Source organism: Mustelus asterias, chromosome 5 (assembly GCF_964213995.1).
Source record: "Mustelus asterias chromosome 5, sMusAst1.hap1.1, whole genome shotgun sequence".
NCBI lineage: Eukaryota > Metazoa > Chordata > Chondrichthyes > Carcharhiniformes > Triakidae > Mustelus > Mustelus asterias.
This window is the reverse complement of record NC_135805.1, coordinates 122,117,263-122,140,167: the sequence shown is the minus strand read 5'-3', so window position 1 is coordinate 122,140,167 and position 22,905 is coordinate 122,117,263. Positions and strand designations below refer to the sequence as shown.

At 42.3% G+C, this 22,905-nt stretch overlaps 1 protein-coding gene across 2 annotated transcripts in view; it reads right to left on the bottom strand.

Annotated features, from left to right (window-relative positions):
* The window catches only part of lrrc1 (leucine rich repeat containing 1), a 250,060-nt gene that overhangs the window by 198,819 nt on the left and 28,336 nt on the right, over nt 1-22,905 (bottom strand). For both annotated transcript variants that reach the window (XM_078213275.1, XM_078213276.1), the window contains exon 2: nt 3,487-3,604. In XM_078213275.1, coding sequence (XP_078069401.1) covers nt 3,487-3,604 — 118 coding nt within the window. The remainder of the gene's footprint in view (nt 1-3,486; nt 3,605-22,905) is intronic.

Sequence of the window (22,905 nt, the reverse complement as noted above, 5' to 3'; positions counted from 1 at the left end):
CCTAGCTATGACTGTGACACTACATTCTGCACTCTCTCCTTTCCTTCTTTGTGTAGAGTACACTTTGTCTGTATAGCGTGCAAGAAACTATACTTTTCAATATGCTAACACACGTGACGATAACAAATCAAATCAAAGAATACAAATGGAATTGTGCTTATTGCAAGGGGAAAGGAATAGAAAAGTAGGGAAGTTGTGCTACAGGGCATTGGTGAGACTACATCTGGTGTAGCGTGTACAGTTTTGATCTCCTTACTTGAGACAGAATATAAATGCATTAGAAGCAGTTCAGACAAGGTCACTTAGTGATTCCTGCAATAAAGGGGTTAACTTAAGAGAAAAGGTTGAGTAGGTTGTGCCTGTATCTACTGGAGTTTAGAAGAACGAGGGGTGATCTTATTGAAACGTATAAGATCCGAGGGCAACTTGACAGGGTGGGTGCCAAGTTGGTCTTTCTCTACACCCTAGCTATGACTGTAACACTACATTCTGCACTCTTTCATTTCCTTCTCTATGAACGGTATGTTGTGTCCGTATAGCATGCAAGAAATAATAAATCAAATCAAAGAAGATGTTTGCTCTTGTAGGGTGTCTAAAACCAGGGGTCACAGTTTAAAAATTAGGGGTCTGCAATTTAAGACAGGGATGAATAGAAATTCTTTCTCTGAGAGTGGCTAGTCTGTGGAATTCTCTTACGCAGAAAACAACAAACCTTGGATCAATGGTTACATTCAAGGCTGTTAGGTTTCTAATAGGCAAGGGAGTCAAGTGGGGCAGACTGCAAAATAGAATTGCGGCCATAGACAGATCAGTCATGATGTTACCGGATGGTGAAGCTTGTTCAAGGGGCGAAACAGCCTCCTAATTCTTGTGTCAGTCTGGAGAAAGAAACACATTTCAGCCATCCAGAAGCTAACAACTATCTTAGACTACCATTCCAATTCAACCAGCAGTCCTACAAAAAACTAAATGGTTATCTTGCTGAATTTGTTCTTCTACTTTTGATTCAAATATTGTGGTACTTTTTTTTGAAGAATTGCCAAAGAGAGACAGGAAATTGAAAAATGTACACTTAGTCTAACCTGTGAAGCCACCCACAAACGCTTAATAAAATGTGTCTCCTATATTGCCACATGCTCACCGTAGGTGTGCTCTTGGTAAAACTGGTTTATATGTTTTTACCCAACTCCCAATGGATAATCTACACAGCACAAAGCAAACCAAATGCTGCGAACTATAAAAGTTCTGTTACTAGGATGATGTGCTATGCCCAAGAAGTCAAAGTTCAGGCTCATTGCTACAGCATTGCAGAGTATTTACACCATAATGTAAAGAAATAAACATTTTTACATGATTGAAGAATATAAAACCAACAATTACATCCATAGAATCCCTACAGTGTAGATTTAGGCCATTTGGCGCACTGAGGCTGCATCGACTCTCCAAAAAATCCCACCCAACCACCCTATTCACACAAGCCTGTGCATTTACCATTGCCAATCCACCTAGCCTATACATCTTTGGACTATGGGAGGAAACCGGGGCATCCAGAGGAAACCCACACAGACACGGGGGAGAATGTGCAAACTCCCAACAGACAGCCACCCAAGGCGGGAACACTTCTTAGCACCAACATCCTGGAATCTACACTTTGCAATTCTACATAAAACAATATTGCTGTGAAATTGAACATTGATTTCATGTGAATTTCAGGATGCGGGCAACATTGTAAAAATAGGCATTTACTGCTTATTCCTAGTTGCTCTTCGGATGGCAGTTCACCTGCTTCTTGGACCACCACAGTCCAAGCGCTAAAAATATTCCCACAACATTATTACGTAAAGAATTCCAGGATTTTCATCCAGCAACAGACACCCAACATAGGAAAGGTGAGCAAATTAGGTAATGGCTTGTCCAGTTGAATTTCTAGTGAATGGCAACATCCAGGATAAAGACAGTATGGGACTTGGACATGGTTATGTCATTGAATATCATGGGGAAGTGGTTAATCAGTCTTTTCTTGGAGATGGTCAATGCCTGGTCTTTATTTGACATGAATGGTACATGCCACGAAGTTGCCCAGGTTGTATGTTGCCCGGGTCCAGTTGTATGTATGGCTAAGCATTGTCCAATCAGCGAACAGTACCATTTCTAAACTTACATTGTAAAGAAGATCATTGACAAAACAGTTGAAGATCACTGAAGCATAGAACGATGTTAGCACAGAAGGAGGCCATTCACATTCAGAGTCGGCTCTTTGCAAGGGCAACTGTCACTCCCTCATCTCTCCAATTTTATTTTCTCGTTAGATAATTATCAGTGCCCTTTTGAGCGACTGGATTGAACCTGCCTCCATCATTCTCAGGTCGTCCATTCCAGATCCAACCCACTCGTAGTATAAAAAATGTTTTCCTCATAGCACCTTTGTCAATCACCTTAAACCGGTGATCCTCTGGTTCTTCTCCCTTCTGCCAATTGGAACAGTTTCTCCCTACCTACTCTGCCCAGGTTCCTCATGATTTTGAACAACTCCATCAAATCTCCTTCCAACCTTCCCTTCAAGGGAAACAGTCCCAGCTTCCTTAATTCAACCACACAATTGAAGTCCCTCATTCATGGAGCCATACACTGTCTTCCCATTCTTCAAGTGGGAAACGCAGAATTGAACACGATGCTCTGTAGAATTCCTATAGTGCAGAAGGAGGTCTTTCGGCCTATTGAGTCAGCACTGACTTTCCAAAAAGAGCATCTTACTCAGCCCCACCACTTTGCCCTATCCCCATAACTCCACTACTTACTATGGCCAATCTACCTAATGTAAACATCTTTGGACACTTAGAGGCAACTTAGCATGGCCAATTCACCTAACCTGCATATCTTTGGACTGAGGGGGGGAAACTGGAGCACATGGGGGAAACTAGCTGACTTCAAACCAGCATTTTATAAAAGGTTCATTATAACTTCCTTGCTTTTGTACTTTCTGCCCTTATAAGTTCCAGAATCCGAATGCCTGATTAACCAATTTTTCAACCTGCTCTGTCGTCTTCAACAACTTGTGCACATATAACTCTGCTCCTGCAGCCATTAATGGTTGAGCCTTGGACACTGCGGGATAATTCACCACAACCTACTGCAACCATCTTCCTGTGTGTTAGGTAACAAGTCCAGCCAGTGGAGAGTCAAATGCAGCATTGATGCCAAAAGCATTGACTTTTACCTCACCACTGGCGTTGAGGCTGTGCATATATTTTTCTAATGCTAAACAACAGTAAAGACAGAATGACCAGAAAAGTAAACAGAGTTTTGTCACCTGATAGTAACTGTATTGCGTGAAATATTTTTTAAATGAAGAAACGGAAACCAGGTAACAATGGATGGAATGAAAGACCTGAAATCAAAGACTGAAGGCCCAACGCAGTCTAAATGTTCAATGAATGGGGACAACCACACAACATTAAAAATACAGAGCTCACTCCTATAGATTACCATTTCGGGACAGATCCAACTCGACTAACAGCATGAAGTTTGCTATTTCTGGAGGAAGTCGCTGGATTTCGTTGTCACTTAGTCCAAGTTTTCGTAACTTCACAAGTTGGAAAAATGGCTGAAATGAAAAGAAAAAGTTATGGATAATTCAAAAAAAGAAACAAAATTGTAACCAAATAAATGTATGCTTTCATTTCCAAACTGAAACTTTCAATATCCCAAATTAATTTACCCTTTTTGGGTTTGGGACTGTGTAAATGGATACTTGTGAGAGGCAAATCAGTTTAGTGGCAAGTTCACCGCAAAGAGCACCTTGCTCATCTTCAAAATAGTCCCATCGAATCAGGAGTGTCCATGTGGCTGAGGTGCAATTTAATGATATAACATATCTGAAAGACAGCACCTCTGGCAGTGCAGCACTGAATTGTCAGGCTAGATTTTTTGGAAAGTCATATCTGGAGTGGAACTCAAGCTTGTTGTCCCTGGGGCGACCAAATGTGTCACAGCTGAAACACACAGCCATCTTTATGACATTATTAACAGGTTTGTAGTATCTTGTCAACTCAAACAGCACACAAAAGTTATATATAACCTATTCTGCTCCTGCAAGGCTTCCAACTTCCCAAAATGACAACAATGTAACCCTTCTGCATTTAAAAAAGAACATATACAAAACATTCATTGTTAATACAACTACATGTAAACTTCTATATTAATCAGTGGGGATTTTTACCAGCGCTATTTCCAATAATGAGGTGGTTTGGGAGCTGTCACATGTATGCTTGTTAATGATTTGTTGATATGCCCAAAATAATTAGCAGCATTCCACAAACGGCGTCGAAGCAAGGTGACTTCTTGCAAACTGTGCCCAGCATACCTTCAAATTCCATCTTTTACTCTCGTTCTGCGCTTCTCAAACTTCATTCCAACTCTTGTAAACTCTCTACACCCTAGCTATGACTGTAACATTACATTCTGCACTCTCTCATTTCTTTCTCTATCAACGGTATGCTTTGACTGTATAGCACGCAAGAAACAATACTTTTCACTGTATACTAATATGTGTGACGATAATAAATCAAATCAAGACCTATTTCTTTGATATGCCCAAATTCAAAGGGGTCTCCCTGGATTCCATTCCTTTTGCTAATTCAAGGTTACAGATGTCAGCAATGGGAAATGGTACAATTTCAACATCCAGAGTTAAAGCACACCAGCATCAGAATTAGTACAAACCACATGCAGAACACAAATTCTTTTATTAAGCTCTAAGAACGTACATTGCAATAAACCAAGACTCAATATTGCCTCTCAATATATGTTAGTCCATGTACTTGTACTAAGTTGATCTTTTTCTACACCCTAGCTATGACTGCAACATTTTATTCTGTTATATTCTGCACCCTTGCCTTTCCTTCTCCCCTATGTACTCTTATGAATGTATGTTTTGCATCAAGAAACAATACTTTTCACCGCATCCCAATACATGCGGGTGGCACAGTGACAAGCACTGCTGCCTCACAGCACCAGGGACCCAAACTCAATTCCTGGCTCGGGTGACTGACTGTGAATTTGCACGTTCTCCCCGTGTCTGTGTGGGTTTCCTCCGGGTGCTCTGGTTTCCTCCCACAGTCAGAAAGACATGCTGGTTAGGCGCATTGGCTGTGCTAAACCCTCCCTCAGTGTACCCGAACAGCCACCGGAGTGTTGTGACTAGGGTATTTTCAGGGTAACTTTATTGCAGTGTTAATGCAAGCCTACTTGTGACTAATAAATAAAAACTTTATGTGACAATAATAAATCAAATCAAAGTATAGATTACTCTTTCATTAACCATTCCTATGGTATCAAAGACATGCCATTAATCTATTGCTTCCATTCACACATTCTTAAACATCTTTGTCTCAAACTGACAATCAGACCATTTCTGTAAGCTTTATAAACAGATCTTAGTATGTTTATCCTGATTTAATGTAAACAAAATCTAACAACTAATCTGGATTTGGAAATTGGTCACTGATGAATGTAGTGGAAGCCCACTGCCTCTTGGTCAATTCAAAGTACACCAAATATTACACTCTGCACAGTTAAAATTTCGTTGTGCATAGATTCATAAATAAAATGATCTTTGAAAGCAAGATAGATAACATTAGGTGCAAACAGTAACTGTTTCAAAGTGTTAGCTGTTTGCTTGGTCTGTTCTGGTGACATCTCCAGTGTTTGGAAACATGGCTTTTGGAGCTCTATTCAACTCCACTTCTAATGGCATTAAGAACAGAAACTGAAAATCCAACGATTCTTGCATTGACATGACATTTATGCCTTTTGAGCAAGTTCTTTGGCAATAGCATCCCATACTCCACCCAATTACACTAAACATCAAAGCAACAATAATACATTACTTGATGGAAAGAATATCATACCCCACAGCACAATTTGCAATAGATTTAACTACACAGCAATTTTGGGGGAGCCGGGGGAAGAGAAAACATATCACTGCATGTTACAAGCTGTTAGTTCACAAATATTGTCTACCCTTTGAATTGGAAGGAGGCACAGTGTGCATCCAACACATTCCCCAACAGGCAATTTACTAATTCCCCACATTTTGGGAAGCTTGACCTCCCTCCCTGCTGTTATTGGAACCCCAGCTACAAATACTGTATGACCTCCATATACATATGGACACGCCATCCAATCCCAATCATTTGGTTTTTATCTCGCATTTAATTTGTTTTCAAACTCCAGTATCTGAAATCCAATACATTGCTGTCCCAGCCATACGATTACAAATTTTATTTTCGCACTTATCTCCTTTACCTTGTGTCTGGCTGGCTGCTATCCTACCATTCACACCTCCTCTAGACACATATTTTGATTCTTTACATGTCCCATTACCAATGAGCTCAATGCATTCTATGCCCATTTTGAGCAAGAGGTCAGTGAGAGCATGCCCGCCAACCCGGAAGCCTCGGCCCAACCTATCTCCAAGGTCACCCTCTGGTTTGGAGGGTAGGTCTTATGAGGAAAGGTTGAGGGAACTTGGGCTTTTCTCTCTGGAGCGGAGGAGGTTGAGAGGAGACTTGATAGAGGTTTATAAGATGATGAGGGGGATAGATAGAGTGAACGTTCAAAGACTATTTCCTCGGGTGAATGGAGTGGTAACTAGGGGGCATAACTATAGGGTTCATGGTGGGAGATATAGGAAGGATGTCCGAGGTTGGTTTTTTACTCAGAGTGGTTGGGGTGTGGAATGGACTGCCTGCAGGGATAGTGGAATCAGAAACTTTAGGAACATTTAAGAAGCTATTGGATAGGCACATGGAGTACTTCGGGATGATAGGGAGGAAATAGCTTGATCTGGGTTCCAGACAAAGCTCAGCACAACAACGTGGGCCGAAGGGCCTGTTCTCTGCTGTACTGTTCTATGTTCTATGTCACCATCACAGACATCAGAGCAACCTTTCTGAAAGCCAACCCGTGGAAAGCGACTGGCCTGGATGGGGGAACGGGGTGAATGTTCAGATCCTGCATGGACCAGCGGGCAGGGGTATTCGCACACATCTTTAACCTCTCTTTATACCAATCTGAGGTCCCTATCTGCTTCAAGCCAATGCCCATCATACCAAAGAAAAGCCATGCAGCTTGACGATCATCCAATGGCTCTGACATCCATCAATAAGAAGTACTTCGAAACGTTAGTCATGACACAAATCAATTCCGGCTTCCCAGGTTACCTGGATCCATTAAAGTTCACCTAATACCGCAACAGGTCCACAGCAGACACCATCCCCCTGGCCCTACACTCAACACTGGAACACCTGGGTAACAAAGACACCTATGTCAGACTCCTATTTATTGAGCACAGCTCAGCCTTCAACACCATTATTCCTACGAAACTCATCTCCAAACTCCGTGGCCTGGGCCTCAGTAACTCCCTCTGCGACTGGATCCTGAACTTCCTAACCCACAGACCACAATCAGTAAGGATAGGCAGCAACACCTCCTCCACAATCATCCTCAACACCAGTGACCCACAAGCTGTGTTCTCAGCCCCTTACCATACTCCTTATATATCTATGACCGTGTGGGCAAACTCCTCTCCAATTCGATTTTCAAGTTTGCTAATGACACCATCGTAGTGGGTCACATCTCAAACAACAATGAGTCAGAGTACAGGAAAGAGATAGAGAATCTGGTGAACTGGTACGATGACAGTAACCTCTCTCAGTGTTAACAAAATGAAGGAGATAGTCATCGACTTTAGGAAGCGTAATGGAGGGCATGCCCCAATCTACATCAACAGGGACAAAGTGGAAATGGTCGTGAGCTTCAGCTTTAAGTGTCCAGATCACCAACAACCTGTCCTGGTCCCTCAATGCTGATGCTATAGTTAAAAAAGTCCACCAATGCCTCTACTTTCTCAGGGGCTAAGGAAATGTGGCATGTCCACTACGACTCTCATCAACATTTACAGATGCACCATAGAAAGCATTCTTTCTGATTGTATCATGGCTTGGTATGGCTCCTGCTCTGTCCAAGACCGCAAGAAACTACAAAGGGTCATGAACAAAGCCCAGCCCGTCACGCAAACCAGTTCCCATGCAATGACTCCATCTATGTTTCCCACTGCCTCAGAAAAGCAGCCAACATAATCAAGGACCCCGCACATACTCTCTTCCACCAGGAAAAAGGCACAAAAGTCTGAGGACACGTACCAACCAGCTCAAGAACAGCTTCTTCCCTGCCTTCAGACTTTTGAATGGACCTACCTTATATTAAGTTGATCTATCACTCAGGCAAGGCTAGAGGAGGTGGGGGTCTGTTCCCTCATCAACACCTCGTGGTGCCTAGACATAGCAACACTGGCAAATTTCTGCTCCCCAGACATAGAATACCTGACGCTAAAATGCCACCCCTACGACCTTCAGCAGGACTTCACCTCCATTATCCTGATGGCAGTTTACATCCCACCCCATGCGGACACGAAGATCGCACTGGACGAAATATGCACAACTACGAATAGCCTCGAGACAAAACATCCCGAGGGCTTGTTCATCATAGCCGGGGACTTCAATCAGGCCAAGCTCAAGGGTGTACTACCAAGTTACCACCACGTCTCCTGTTCCACCAGAGGTCCAAACATCCTAGACCACTGCTACACCAATATCAAACATACCTACAACTCTATCGCCCACCCACACTTCGGCAAATCAGACCACAAGGCTGTGCTCCTGCTTACAAGCAAAAACTGAAACAGGAGAATCCATCAAAGAAAGTCATACAATGTTGGTCTGAGGAAGTCAGATCATCTCCGACGGGATCGCTTGGAGTCAGTGGATTGGTCAGCATTTAAAATCACTGCCTGAACGAGTACGCCATCACAGTAACTTTGTGTCGAAATCAGTGTGCCAAAGAAGCAAATCCGCATGTTCCCCAACCGGAAATCATGGATCAACAGGGATATCCACTGCTTGCTGAAGTCTAGGTCTGAGGCGTCCGAGTCAGGTGACCCTGACCTTTTCAAGAAAGTAAGAGTTTTAACAACACTAGTTTTATTTGGTAGCAAATGCTTTCGGAGTACTGCTCCTTCGTCAGATGGAGTGGATATCTGCTCTCAAACAGGGCATACAGAGACACAAAATCAAGTTACAGAATACTGATTAGAATGCGAATCGTTACAGCTACATTTAAAGATACAGACAATGTGAGTGGAGGGAGCATTAGGCACAGGTTAAAGAAATGTGTATTGTCTCCAGACAGGACAGCCAGTGAGATTCTGCAAGTCCAGGAGGCAAGCTGTGGGGGTTACCGATAGTGTGACATGAACCCAACATCCCGGTTTAGGCCATCCTCATGTGTGCAGAACTTGGCTATCAATTTCTGCTCAGCGACTCTGCGCTGTCGTGTGTGGTGAAGGCCGCCTTGGAGAACGCTTACCCGAAGATCAGAGGCTGAATGCCCGTGACCGCTGAAGTGCTCCCCCACAGGAAGAGAACAGTCTTGCCTGGTGATTGTCGAGCGGTGTTCATTCATCCGTTGTCGTAGCGTCTGCATGGTTTCCCCAATGTATCATGCCTCGGGACATCCTTTCCTGCAGCGTATCAGGTAGACAATGTTGGCCGAGTTGCAAGTGTATGTACCGTGCACCTGGTAGATGGTGTTCTCACGTGAGATCAACATGTGCTGGTCCCCCCATTCCGTTAAGAAAGCCCACCAACGCCTCTACTTTCTCAGAAGACTAAGGAAATCTGGCATGTCAGCTACAGCTCTCACCAACTTTTACAGATGCACCATCGAAAGCATTCTTTCTGGTTGTATCACAGCTTGTTATGGCTCCTGCTCTGCCCAAGACCGCAAGAAACTACAAAAGATCATGAATGTAACTTAATCCATCACACAAACCAGCCTTCCATCCATTGACTCTGTCTACGCTTCCCGCTGCCTTGGAAAAGCAGCCAGCATAATTAAGGACCCCACGCAGACCGGACATTGTCTCTGCCACCTTCTAGTAGGCGTAGTCTATAGGCCCCCAAGTAATAATGTTGAGGTGGGGAGGGCTATAAACAAGCAAATAATAGATGCGTGCAAAAACAGAACGGCAATAATCATGGGGGACTTCAACCTGCACATTGATTGGCTGACTCAAGTTGGAAGGGGTGGGATGGAGGAAGAGTTCTTAGAATGCTGTCGGGATAGTTACCTTGAACAGTATGTTACTTACAGAACCGACGAGGGAACAAGTTATCTTAGATCTGGTAATGTGTAACGAGGTAGGTAGAATTAAGGATGTTCTTGTGAAGGACCCTCTTGGGTCAAGTGATCACAATATGGTTGAATTTCTGATACAAATGGAAGAGGAGAAAGTAGGGTCCCATACCACTGTCCTCTGTTTGAACAGAGGGAAGTACGATAGGATGAGGGCTGAATTGGCTAAGGTGGACTGGGAGAGCAGACTGGTAGGTAGGACAGCTGAGGAACAGTGGAGCATTTTTAAGGAGATCCCTTTCAGTACTCAGCAACAATATATTCCGGTGATAAAGAAGGACTGTAAGAAAAGGGATAACCAGCCGTGGATAACGAAGGAAATTAAGGAGAGTATTAAATTAAAGACTGATGCGTACACAGTGGCCAAAAATAGTGGAGAATCGGAAGATTGGGAAAACTTTAAGAAACAACAAAGAACGACTAAGAAAGCGATAAAGGAAGGAAAGATAGGTTATGAAGCTAGGCTAGCTCTAAATATAAAAAATGATAGTAAAAGCTTTTACAAATATATAAAAAGGAATAGAGTGGCAAGAGTGAATGTTGGGCCCTTGGAGGACGAGAGGGGGGATTTAATAGTGGGAAATGAGGAAATGGCTGAAACTTCAAATAAGTTTTTTGTGTCGGTCTTCACGGTGGAAGACACAAATAGTTTACTGAATATTAACGATAGAGGGTTGGTAGGAGGAGAGGTACTCGATACAATTAATGTTACCAGGGAGGCAGTGTTTGGTAGACTAACGGGACTGAAGGTGGACAAGTCCCCGGGCCCGGATGGAATGCATCCCAGGGTACTGAAAGAAATGTCAGAGGTAATAGCGGATGCGTTAGTGGTTATTTATCAAAATTCGTTGGATTCTGGGGTAGTGCCAGCGGATTGGAAAACGGCTAATGTTACGCCGCTGTTTAAAAAAGGAAATAGACAAAAGGCGGGTAACTACAGGCCGGTTAGCTTAACATCTGTAGTTGGGAAAATGCTGGAATCCATCATTAAAGAAGAAATAGCAGGCCATCTGGATAAGAATGGTTCGATTAAGCAGACGCAGCATGGATTCATGAGGGGAAGGTCATGCTTGATGAACTTGTTGGGTTTTATGAAGATGTGACTAGTGCGGTTGACGGAGGGGAACCGGTGGATGTGGTGTTTTTGGATTTCCAAAAGGCGTTTGATAAGGTGCTTCACAAAAGGTTGCTGAAGAAGATTGGGTCACATGGAGTTGGGGGTAGGGTGTTAGCGTGGATTGGGGATTGGCTATCCGACAGGAAGCAGAGAGTCGGAATAAATGGGTGCTTTTCTGGTTGGCAGATGGTAACTAGTGGTGTGCCGCAGGGATCGGTACTGGGGCCTCAACTATTTACCATTTATATAGACGATCTGGAGGAGGGGACTGAGTGTAGGGTAACAAAGTTTGCAGACGACACAAAGATAAGTGGAAAAGTGAATCGTGTGGAGGGCGTAGAAGGTCTGCAGAGAGATTTGGACAGGCTGAGTGAGTGGACGAGGATCTGACAGATGGAGTATAACGTTGACAAATGCGAGGTTATTCACTTTGAAGGAAATAATAGCAAATTGGATTATTATATAAATGGAAAAAAATTACAACATGCTACTGTGCAAAGGGACCTGGGGGTCCTTGTGCATGAGACGCAAAAACCCAGTCTGCAGGTGCAACAGGTGATCAAGAAGGCAAATGGGATGTTGGCCTATATCGCAAGGGGGATAGAATATAAAAGCAGAGATGTCTTGCTGCATCTGTACAGGGCATTGGTGAGGCCGCAGCTGGAATACTGTGTGCAGTATTGGTCCCCTTATTTGCGGAAGGATATATTGGCTTTGGAGGGAGTGCAGAGAAGGTTCACCAGGTTGATACCAGAGATGAGGGGTGTTGATTATGAGGAGAGACTGAGCAGATTGGGTTTGTACTCGTTGGAATTTAGAAGGCTGAGGGGGGATCTTATAGAGACCTATAAGATAATGAAGGTGCTGGATAGGGTAGAGGTGAAGAGATTCTTTCCACTTAGAAAGGAAGCTAGAACTAGAGGGCACAGCCTCAAAATAAAGGGGGGTCAGTTTAGGACAGAGTTGAGGAGGAACTTCTTCTCTCAGAGGGTGATGAATCTCTGAAATTCTCTGCCCACTGAAGTGGTGGAGGCTACCTCGTTGAATATGTTTAAATCACGGATAGATGGATTCCTGATCGGTAAGGGAATTAGGGGTTATGGGGATCAGGCGGGTAAGTGGAACTGATCCACTTCAGGTCAGCCATGATCTTATTGAATGGCGGGGCAGGCTCGAGGGGCTAGATGGCCTACTCCTGCTCCTATTTCTTATGTTCTTATGTTCTTCCATCGGGAAAAAGATACAAAAGTCTGAGGTCATGTACCAACCGACTCAAGAACAGCTTCTTCCCTGCTGCTGTTGGACTTTTGAATGGACCTACCTTGCGTTAAGTTGATCTTTCTCTACACACTAGCTATGACTGCAACACTACATTCTGCACTCTCTCATTTCCTTCTCTATGAAGGGTATGCTCTGTCTGTATAACGTGCAAAAAATAATACTTTTCACAGTACGCTAATACATGTGACAATAATAAATCAAATCAAATTGTTCTTTTTCCAATGGCACAGTGGTTAGAACTGCTGCCTCATAGCACCAGGGACCTGAGTTCAATTCCCAGCTTGGGTCATTGTCTGTGCTGAGTCTGTACCTTCTCCCAGTGTCTACTTGGGTTTCCTCCGGGTGATCCAGTTTCCTCCCGCAATCTGAAAGACGTGCCAGTTAGGTGCATTGGCCGTGCTAAATTCTTCCTCAGTGTACCCCAAGAAGTGCCGGAGTGTGGCGACTAGGGGGATTTTCACAGTAACTTCATTGCAGTGTCAATGTAGGCCTACTTGTGACACTAATAAATAAACTCTTAACTTAACTCGAACCTCTTTTTTACTTGCTCAAGGCCTGTTACATTTCAAAAGAACCAGATGCAGTTAGAAAGCTCACAGACCTGAAGCATTAACTCTGTTTCTCTTGCACAAATGCTGCCTGACCTGCTGAGTATTTCCAACATTTCTGTTTCTATATCAGATTTCCAGCATCTACTGGAGTTTGCTTTTTTTTATTAAATGTTTCAGTCCTTTCACAGAAAAGGCCTTTGAAAGAATCACTGCAAGTATTGCCCAGGGGCTCAGATTGAAAGTAAACAATGTCCAAGAACTCAAGAATCAGGTCACGGGCTGAAGAAACTGTTAGCTAGATATGGCATTGCCTCAGCAAGCAACGTCTCTTCACACTTGCTACACTGCAGACGCAATTGGCATAAGAATCAATTCAAATGCTCTCCTACTGCTCTTTTCTATCCAATAAACAAATTGCTTGGCTCAGTCTAATGGGTATACTGCAAGGCAGCTTTGTTGTGAAGGCTTTGATGACTCAAATACAAGAGTATTAAACATCAAAACCGGTTAAATCTAGAAGAAATGCCACTGGAGATTTCACAGGGTTAGCAAAAAAAACACCACTTCATTTTTAAACACACAAAAAACAAATTAACCGTGGTTTTTAACAGATTTTTAGTGCATTTAATTTCAAAGCTACAATGGACACAATTAATCCTTTATATCAGGCTGTGTTAACTAAAAAACTGCCAAATTAAGAAAGTATTACTATCCATTCATCATCTGAATTTTTCTGTCCGATTGACTGCATGAGAACCAATTATCATCCCATTCAACTTCGGAGTTCTGTTTGCTCAAGTATGATGCTACATGACCTACATCTCTTTTCAGTTCTCTTGAACTAATTAATACTTCTTATTTTACAGATTACACCATGACTGTGCTCTACGAAGCAAGGTCCGAACTAAACTAATCGAGGTCACTTAACGTAAAATCCTAGACGATAAACAGACTTGCATTTAAGTGGCACAAAAACTTGCATCTTGCACAGGATGTATGTAAAACCACCAACTACATCAATGAAATTGTTTGTCTATATCGGAAGCACAATAACAGTGAAAGGTTGACTCTCAAGAGGTTACGTTGCACTCCTTTCATTATAAAGTCCCTTGGGAAGTGTATTTTTCAAGGCTGTGTGTGCATGAATCAGATTCGTTTTTACTGGTGTTAAGAGAATTTAAAAGACAGTAATTTTGACATTGCACAGTACAATATCATCTTACAAAGACCTATCTCATTTATTTGAAATTACTCTCTCCATTGTTCTGCCGAAAGCATTTACTGGTTCAGAATGGGACACTTCAGTGCTCTTGCTGAGTCAAAAGACAGTGGGTGAACAAAGGTATTTATGGATGATGAAGGATATTCACCCCATGGCAATATATCCATCCAAGGTGGTTCTGAAGTCTCCCCACCGAAACATCCAACACTTTCTCAAATGACTTCATGCTTCACCTTCATTACTACATCCAGGAGCCCTTTCCTTGCATTGAGAATCTGAAGAATTTCTCAACACCGGTCCCAAAGTTGCCATTAATAGTTTCAACCCAACTGGTTCATGAATGTGAATGTCCTTTGGAGGCCAAGAACTTGTATCTCCATCTGGTTTGGTCTTCAGATCACTCCAGTCCCAGATAATATGGCTAATTCTTACTGCCCTCAAGGCAACTAAAGATGGGACCTTTCTCATTAGTGCAATCCACCTCCTCAGAACAAACAAAAGCCACCTGACAAGCACATCCTTTCAAAGTTGAAAAGCTCAAATGTCTCGAATCTTACTTCAGAAGTTGATTGGAGTACACAAAGGATTGGACTCTCTTAGCTCTTCTCTCCGGTGCTTCCCTTAAGACATGGTGGTCAAGACTGACCTTGTTGTGGTCTGAACAGTTTCAAACATGGCTTGCCCAGACCTGCATTCTACAGTTATGATAGCGCAATCTGAGGAAACACTGCACTTGCGACAATGCACAGTATTGCAACGTGGGAGATGGGATCCTCTGAATGAGTTAAATTGTGGCTCATTTAGATGCATATAAAAGGCTCCATTGCACTATTCAAAGATAACCAGGCAGTGCTTCCGGTTTCCTGGTCATTCACCTTCAACCAAGACAGATGCAAGATCTTCTTCATTTCTGATGATACCAGAAAAGCATGGGAATTTCTCTTCTCCACTCAGAGGCAACCTAATAGTGGTCTGGACACTTCTGAAAGATTTTGAGGGAGTGGATATAAAAGGGATTGTTTCCTCTTGAGGGGGAAGAGCATAACTAGGGGCTACCAATGAAAGATAGTCACCAAGAAATCTAATAGGGAATTCAGAAGAAACTTCCTCATCCAAAAACTGGTGAGAAGGTGATACTCACTACCACAGTGAGTGGTTGAAGCAAATAGTACAGATGTATTTAAGAGGAAACTAGACCAGCAGGTGAGGAGATGTGAATAGATGGTTACGATGGTAGATTTAGATGAGAATAGATGGGAGCAGGCTTCAAGTAACACATAAACCCAAGCATGGACTAGTTAAGCTCCACAGCCTGTTTCTGTACTATATATCCCATGTAAAATAAATGTATTACTGCTTCCAAAAGGGAAGAGAGGACTTCAGACAAGTGACAAGCATTTGTAAGCCTGTATCCAGTTTGCATCTTTTTAGAGAGCAATCAAAACCAGAAAGGAGGCTGAAGGGCGTGACAAGAGGGAAATAAGTTTGCATTTATTCCACTGCTGCAATAATTTCTTTACACTTCAAAGTCTTATGTCAGGAATGTGGCCATCACAGTTACAGGAGCTGTGCCTGAATTCAAAGATTCATTGTCATTGGGCAGAAAACAAATCCATCAATACCTTAACCTATAAACCCTTTCAACTTAAGCGGGAATCAATCAAGAAGGTTCAGCAACAACTGAAGAATTAGCATTTTGCATCCATCTTCACTCGAGGATACAGCCAATATAGCAGTCAAGGAGGAAGCGATAATTATAGTGGATAGGATAAAAGTAGATAAAGAGGCACTTAAAAGGCCAACAGTCCTTCCAAGTAGAGAGGTCATCCCAGGCCAGATGAAATTCATCTTAAGTTGAGGGAATAGGGGTTGAAATTGTGGAGGCTCGAGGCACCATTTTCCAACAAGAGCATATCACAGAAGCGTTAGGGCACAGGAGGTGGCTATTCGGCCCATCATGTCTGTGTAGTGCCAGATATTACACCTCTGTTGAAAACAAGGGCAGAGGGACAAACTTGGCAATGACAGGACAGTAACTTTGGTGAGGAAAGCTTTCAGAAACAAAGTGAATTAGCATTTGGAAAAATACCAGCTAAAAAATGAAAGTCAACACGGAAAAAAAAGACAAATCATGTTTTACTGACTTGATTTGAGTTCTTTGATGAGATAATGCAGAGGATGGATAAAGGGCATATTGTTAATATGTGCATGGATTTTCAAAAGGCATTTGACAATCATAGAATCATAGAAGCCCTACAGTGCAGAAAGAGGCCATTTGGCCCATCGAGTCTGCACCGACCACAATCCCACCCAGGCCCTACCCCCACATCCCTACATATTTACCCGCTATAATCCCTCTAACCTACGCATCCCAGGACACTAAGGGGCAACTTTTTTTTTAGTATGGCCAATCAACCTAACCCGCACATCTTTGGACTGAGGGGGGAAACCGGAGCACCCGGAGGAAACCCACGCAGACACAAGGAGAATGTGAAAACTCCACACAGACGGTGACCCAAGACGGGAATCGAACCCGGGTCCCTGGAGCTGTGAAGCAGCAGTGCTAATCACTGTGCCACCGTACCGTGCAACAAGGTATCACATAATTGACTTGTAAATAAAATCAAAACCTGTGGGATTGAAGGAGCACAGTGGTAGTGTGGATAAATTAGTTAAAATGCATTAAGGTGAGAGTAGTAGTTATTTTGCCAGACTGGAGGGAAAATGCACAGCCATGTTCCCCGGGGATTGGCGATGAAGCCACTGCTCTTTGGTATGTATAAACAACCTGGACTTGGGTATGCAGCGCATATTTTCAAAGCTTGCAGATGGCATGAAACTCAAATGTAATAAACAATGAGGAAGATGTAGACTGCACGATGATAAGAGCAGATGAAATTTAATTGAGTAAGAAGTGATTATTTTGATAGAAAGGGTGAGAAGAATTATAAACCAGGCATTTTTAATCACTGCTGCCTTCTACTCTTATCACAAGACTGTTTTGTTTTGCCTCCTATTTCCACTTGCCCAGCCTCTGTACTTGCTTAAAAACCAGTTAAATCTCTTTTTCCAGTTCTGAAAAAAAGGTACTGACCCAGAATGTTAACTCTGCCTGTCTCTCCACAGCTGTACCCAAACCTGTTGAGTATTTCCAGTATTTTCTGTTATATTTCAGATTTCCAGCTTCCATGGTATTTTATTTTTATACAAACTACATTATACAATTTTAAAAGCACTGCAGGAGCAAAGGGGCTAATGGCGCATGAACACAAATCTTTGTTGAAAACCTATACAGGGTCCTTGACTTTATTAATAGGGGAATAAAGTACAAAAGCAAGGAAATTAGGACAAACTTTTATGAATCTCTGTATAGCCTCAGCTGAAATTCTGTGTCCAATTCAAAGAACCACACTTCAGGAAGGATTTAGCAGAATGGTAGCACAAATGAAGGTTTGCAGTTTTATGTGTGGACTGGAGAAGCTGAGATTGTTCTCCATAAAGCAAAGAAGAGTAAGAAGAGATTTGATAGACATGTTCAAAATCGAGAAAAGTTTGAGCTACAATAAATAAAGAGAAATGGTTTCCAGTAGCATAATGGTCAGTAACGACTGGACACTGTTTCAAGATATTGGAAAAAGAACCAGATATGACATGAGCAATTTAAAAAACACAGAATGATGATGATCTGGAATGCATTGCCTGAAAGGAGGGTGGAAGCAGATTGAATAGTAAGTTTGAAAACAACATTTTAAATATCTAAAGGGGGAAAATTGCAGGGTTATAGGAAAGGGCAGGAGTGTGAAATGAGGTGGATAGCTCCACCAAGGGTTGGCGTAAGCATGATGAGGCAAGTGTTCTCCTTCTGTGCTTGTTTCTTCTGATTGCAGAATAATATATCAGCATGCAAATCAAAACAGAACAATCGATTTCTGAAGCTCAGTCATATGCCAGCAAATCTCATCAAAACTTCTTCAATTTCTTCCTCAATCCAGCCACTGTATGCAGCTCAAAATACTGCTTAGTGTAATAAATGAAATGAGACTACTTTTGAAAAAAGGCACTCAACTACTCATGCATAAAACTGGTTATTTAACATAAAGAATGCCTGCTGTAAGCGCCCCTTAAATGGGCCTCCTCTTGTGAATGCAATCTGAGACTTAAATTGAAAATTACACCTGGGTCTTGGTGCTGCAGATTCCCAGGTGGCGTGGAAAATTTGTGCGTGAGAGATGCATCATGGAATTTTTATTTCCATAGAAGTCAAATGGAAACTCCAAGGTCCAGACTGCACCAGAACCCACATCACACAACAACCAAGGTAGGAGAGAACCAAGGGAAATATTTTGGCCAAGTGAGTGAGTGCAAGAAAGGGACAGAGAGACACATTTGTCAGAATCCTGGGAAGCTGTAATTCACAGATAATTGAGAGACCATGCACAAAAACAAAAGCAGCACCGAAGGGGGATTTGTATACAATGTCATCAAATTGAAATTCTGAGCTTCAGATCTTGATCAGAGGAAGAAGGGGCAGCACAGTGGTTAGCACTGCTGCCTCACAGTGTCAGGGACCCGGGTTCAATTCCGCCCTCGGGTCACCGTCAGTGTGGAGTTTGCACATTCTCCCCATGTCTGCGTTGGTTTCCACCGGGTGCTCCGGTTTCCTCCTACAGTCCAAAGATGTGCGGGTTAGGTTGATTGGCCATGCTTAATTAACCCTAGTGTCAGAGGGAATAGTCAGGTAAAATATGAGGGGTTACGGGAATTGGGCGAGAGTGGGATTGTGGTTGGGGCAGACTCAATGGGCTGAATGGTCTCCTCCTGCACTGGAGGGAATCTATGATTCTATTCAATGAATTTTTGTGCAGCGCATTCAGTGCTGCCCTCAGATCGGGTAATGACAAGATAATCTGTCTGTGATGTTAGCTGAGGGATAAATGTTGGCCAGAACATCTCGGAGAACTCTCCTTTTTCAAAACAGTGCCATGGGATTTTCTTTTGCTTCTATATGAGAGGGCAGACTGGCTGTTAGTTTAATAGCTCATCTAAAAGATTGTGACAGTGCAGCATTCTCTCAGTACTGCACTAGCATCAGCCTAGATTATGTCCTCAAGGTCCTGAAGTGAATCTCGAATCCCCAACATTCTCATCCATCAACAACTCGTCCATCACCTGTCCTATATTACCACTTCAAAGCATTCTATTGCCTGCAAACCACTCTGGAACATCCTGAGATTGGGAAAATGCATATAAATGCAAGGTGTTTTCAATTTATTTCACTGGTCACCAGTCTCTCCTGTGATCACTGGCCCTGGTCTATCACTGTCTCAATTTTTAGCTTTATTTCTCATGCTTAAGTTTAAATTCCTTCATGGCCTCTGTTCTTGACTCAACTATTTTTGGATCTCCTTCCCTTCACTACACTACTGGTGTTTTTGTGTTTTTATTCACCGAGATCCAGTTTCTGGAATTCCTTCCCTACACCACTCTGGCTTCTAGTCACCTCCTTTAACTTATCATTTTAGTCGCTTTTGTGAAACGCTACTGGCAGTTTTTCTACATTAAAGGCACTACTGTAGTTGTTGTTATTTAGGCTTCAGCAAGACCATGATAAACATCAAAACTACAAGACTAGTCCCGGGCTAGTTGAGACCGATGCTGCCGAAGATTTACCAGTTTGTTCATGTTTTCTGATTCCATTACATTCTATACTCTTAAGAGAATTATATATTGTTTATTCAAACTCAAAAAAGTATAACTGCACAAAGAATATTGAAAAACCCTTTATATCACTGAACAGAGTCTTCTAGCAAATTTGTCGCGAAAAAGTTTTAAAATGATGGCAGTTGAATTAAAGCATCAACTGCAAAACTTTCAGCAGAAAACAGCTTTCTAATTCAGGTGCAAAACGAAATCAAACACATAGGCAGTACTGTTAGTACATAACACTGAAGAGTATCCTACATTCAATCCTTGGAAGAAAATTGCACCACCACTGAAACAGAACCAGCTTCATCCACTTCATCAATCCTAATTCATGTCTTGTTGGACTTGTTATTTTCCCAAAGTATAACAAATGATATTCTTTGAGGCCATGGAGTAAAGCATTGCCTTGTGGAGTATCGGAATGATCTTGCAACATTACTGAATTTTTAGCCTTTGGCTGTATGACACACTGTTCTGAGTCAAGTTTTAAAGTTACAGCTGTCTAATGTAGTCAATACATTTGTATTTATCTTCTACGGAGGTTTACTGTTACTACTCTAGAGATTTAAACCCATCAATGTTAGATACATGATTATAATGCTTGTAAAACTAGTGGTAATATATTGATGATTCCAAAAAGCAAAGGGTCAAAAAGGAATACTTGAGAAAAGTGCCCCACAATAAATCTACCCTAAACAATCAATGTGTAATCTTTTCCTCCCATCCCTCTCTCACAATTCTTTCCCCCCAAATGGCATCGCTCCAGCTTCCTCCGAGGACAACAGTTTAGACCTGAAATCAAAGCATGACAAATGATTATAAAATATAGACTTCAGGGTTAAAATACTGCCATGGCTGCATTAATGATGTACCATTTTAACTATTCACTTCAATCTTAAAATTCTGACCCAGGCCAGGGAATTCCACACTAAAAGATTAAATAAGGAAATATATTACTGATGGTTCGTTGCCATCATTGATGAATGCCTTTAAGCTGTCATCACCAAAATAAATTTAGTTATTTGCTATAAGCTCCAAGTATATGACAGTGGTCCACCAGGATGCAACATGCAATCTCATCCGGTGATGAAATCTTAAAGTGATATCATATACCCTCATTCTAACATTTCAACCAGATACCTGCACAAGACTGATTCTACAGCAATGCCAGGTAGACCCAGGACATGCTTTGGATTCTATTGGGTAACACATGCTCACAACATCTGACTGCATTTCCCAGCTGCCTACAGATGAGAGATTGGTGAGTGAGTTGCTTACATCAAATAGGGTTTCAGTCCACACAGTAATGACAGATACTGGCAAGATACCTTTCAGCCTCTTCCATTTCACACTGAAACGTTGAAATGTGCTATGACATGAAAATGTTTGCCAACGATGAGAAAGAACTAAGTCAACCTTGCCAATACCACTATCACAGCTGGTTCTTCATCAGTCAATCTTTGGAGACAAAGTTTTGCACTGGCAGCTGTTTCAGTATGTATAGATGTGGAGATGCCGGCGTTGGACTGGGGTAAACACAGTAAGAAGTTTAACAACACCAGGTTAAAGTCCAACAGGTTTATTTGGTAGCAAAAGCCACACACGTGTGTGGCTTTTGCTACCAAATAAACCTGTTGGACTTTAACCTGGTGTTGTTAAACTTCTTTCAGTATGTATACACCATTTATCCGTACGTCATTTATTTGAATCACGTGCAAGAGATTTTCTACTAAACTTAGTGTACAAGGTCACTCACACCTTTGGTAGTGAGCAATTTCTATTGGGCATTAATGAGAAGAATTATGGCCATTATTTGTTCATGATACAACAGTGACTAGACTTCAACGTCATCATTTATTTGGCTACAAAGCACTCAGACATCAAGTTCATGAAAAGCAGTACATAAATGCAAATCTTTCTTTCAAAGATATCACTACAAGTCTCCCGAGTCCTTCTCCATAATGCAAGTACATAGAATCCGAGTGAACAAGATATGAAAGCCAATTTGGATATCAGTCACATCGTGACATGGCATAGAAAAGACATTTCGGTGGTAATGAGTCCCCAAGCAGTAAAGTAATACATTGCAACACCATAAGATTGAAAGGAACAAGCCATACATTTGAAGATATGTAACCCACAGAATGCCATGGAATGGGTCACAGCCCAGAAATGACCATGTAGAAGGTTACAATTGAGGAGGTTATAGATCATTAGGCCGAATGGCCTCTTTCTGCACTTCGAGTCTGCACCAACCACAATCCCACCCAGGCCCTATCCACATATCCCTACATATTTACCCACAAACCCCTTTAACCTATGCATCCCAGGACACTAAGGGGCAATTTAGAATGGCCAATCAACCTAGCCCGCACATCTTTGGACTGTGGGAGGAAACCGGAGCACCCGGAGGAAACCCACGCAGACACAGGGAGAATGTGCAAACTCCACACAGACAGCAACCCGAGCCGGGATTCGAACCCAGGTCCCTGGAGCTGTGAAGCAGCAGTGCTAACCACTGTGCTACCATGCCGGTTGGTTGAAATGACTGCAGGAGTTGGTAAAAAGGAGGCAGCAATTCCAACGGATAGTAGAATTTACCATCACCACCACAGATGACAAGGAACTCTATAGATTAGAATTTCCTTACCACATTAGTCCACAGACCCGCAATATCTCATGTTTGGCCTGTACTGAGTAAACTGATCTCAACCAATGTCAGTGGGATTAGGAAACAGGAGGTAGGAGCGTTCCTGTTCCTGAACATTATACCTTAG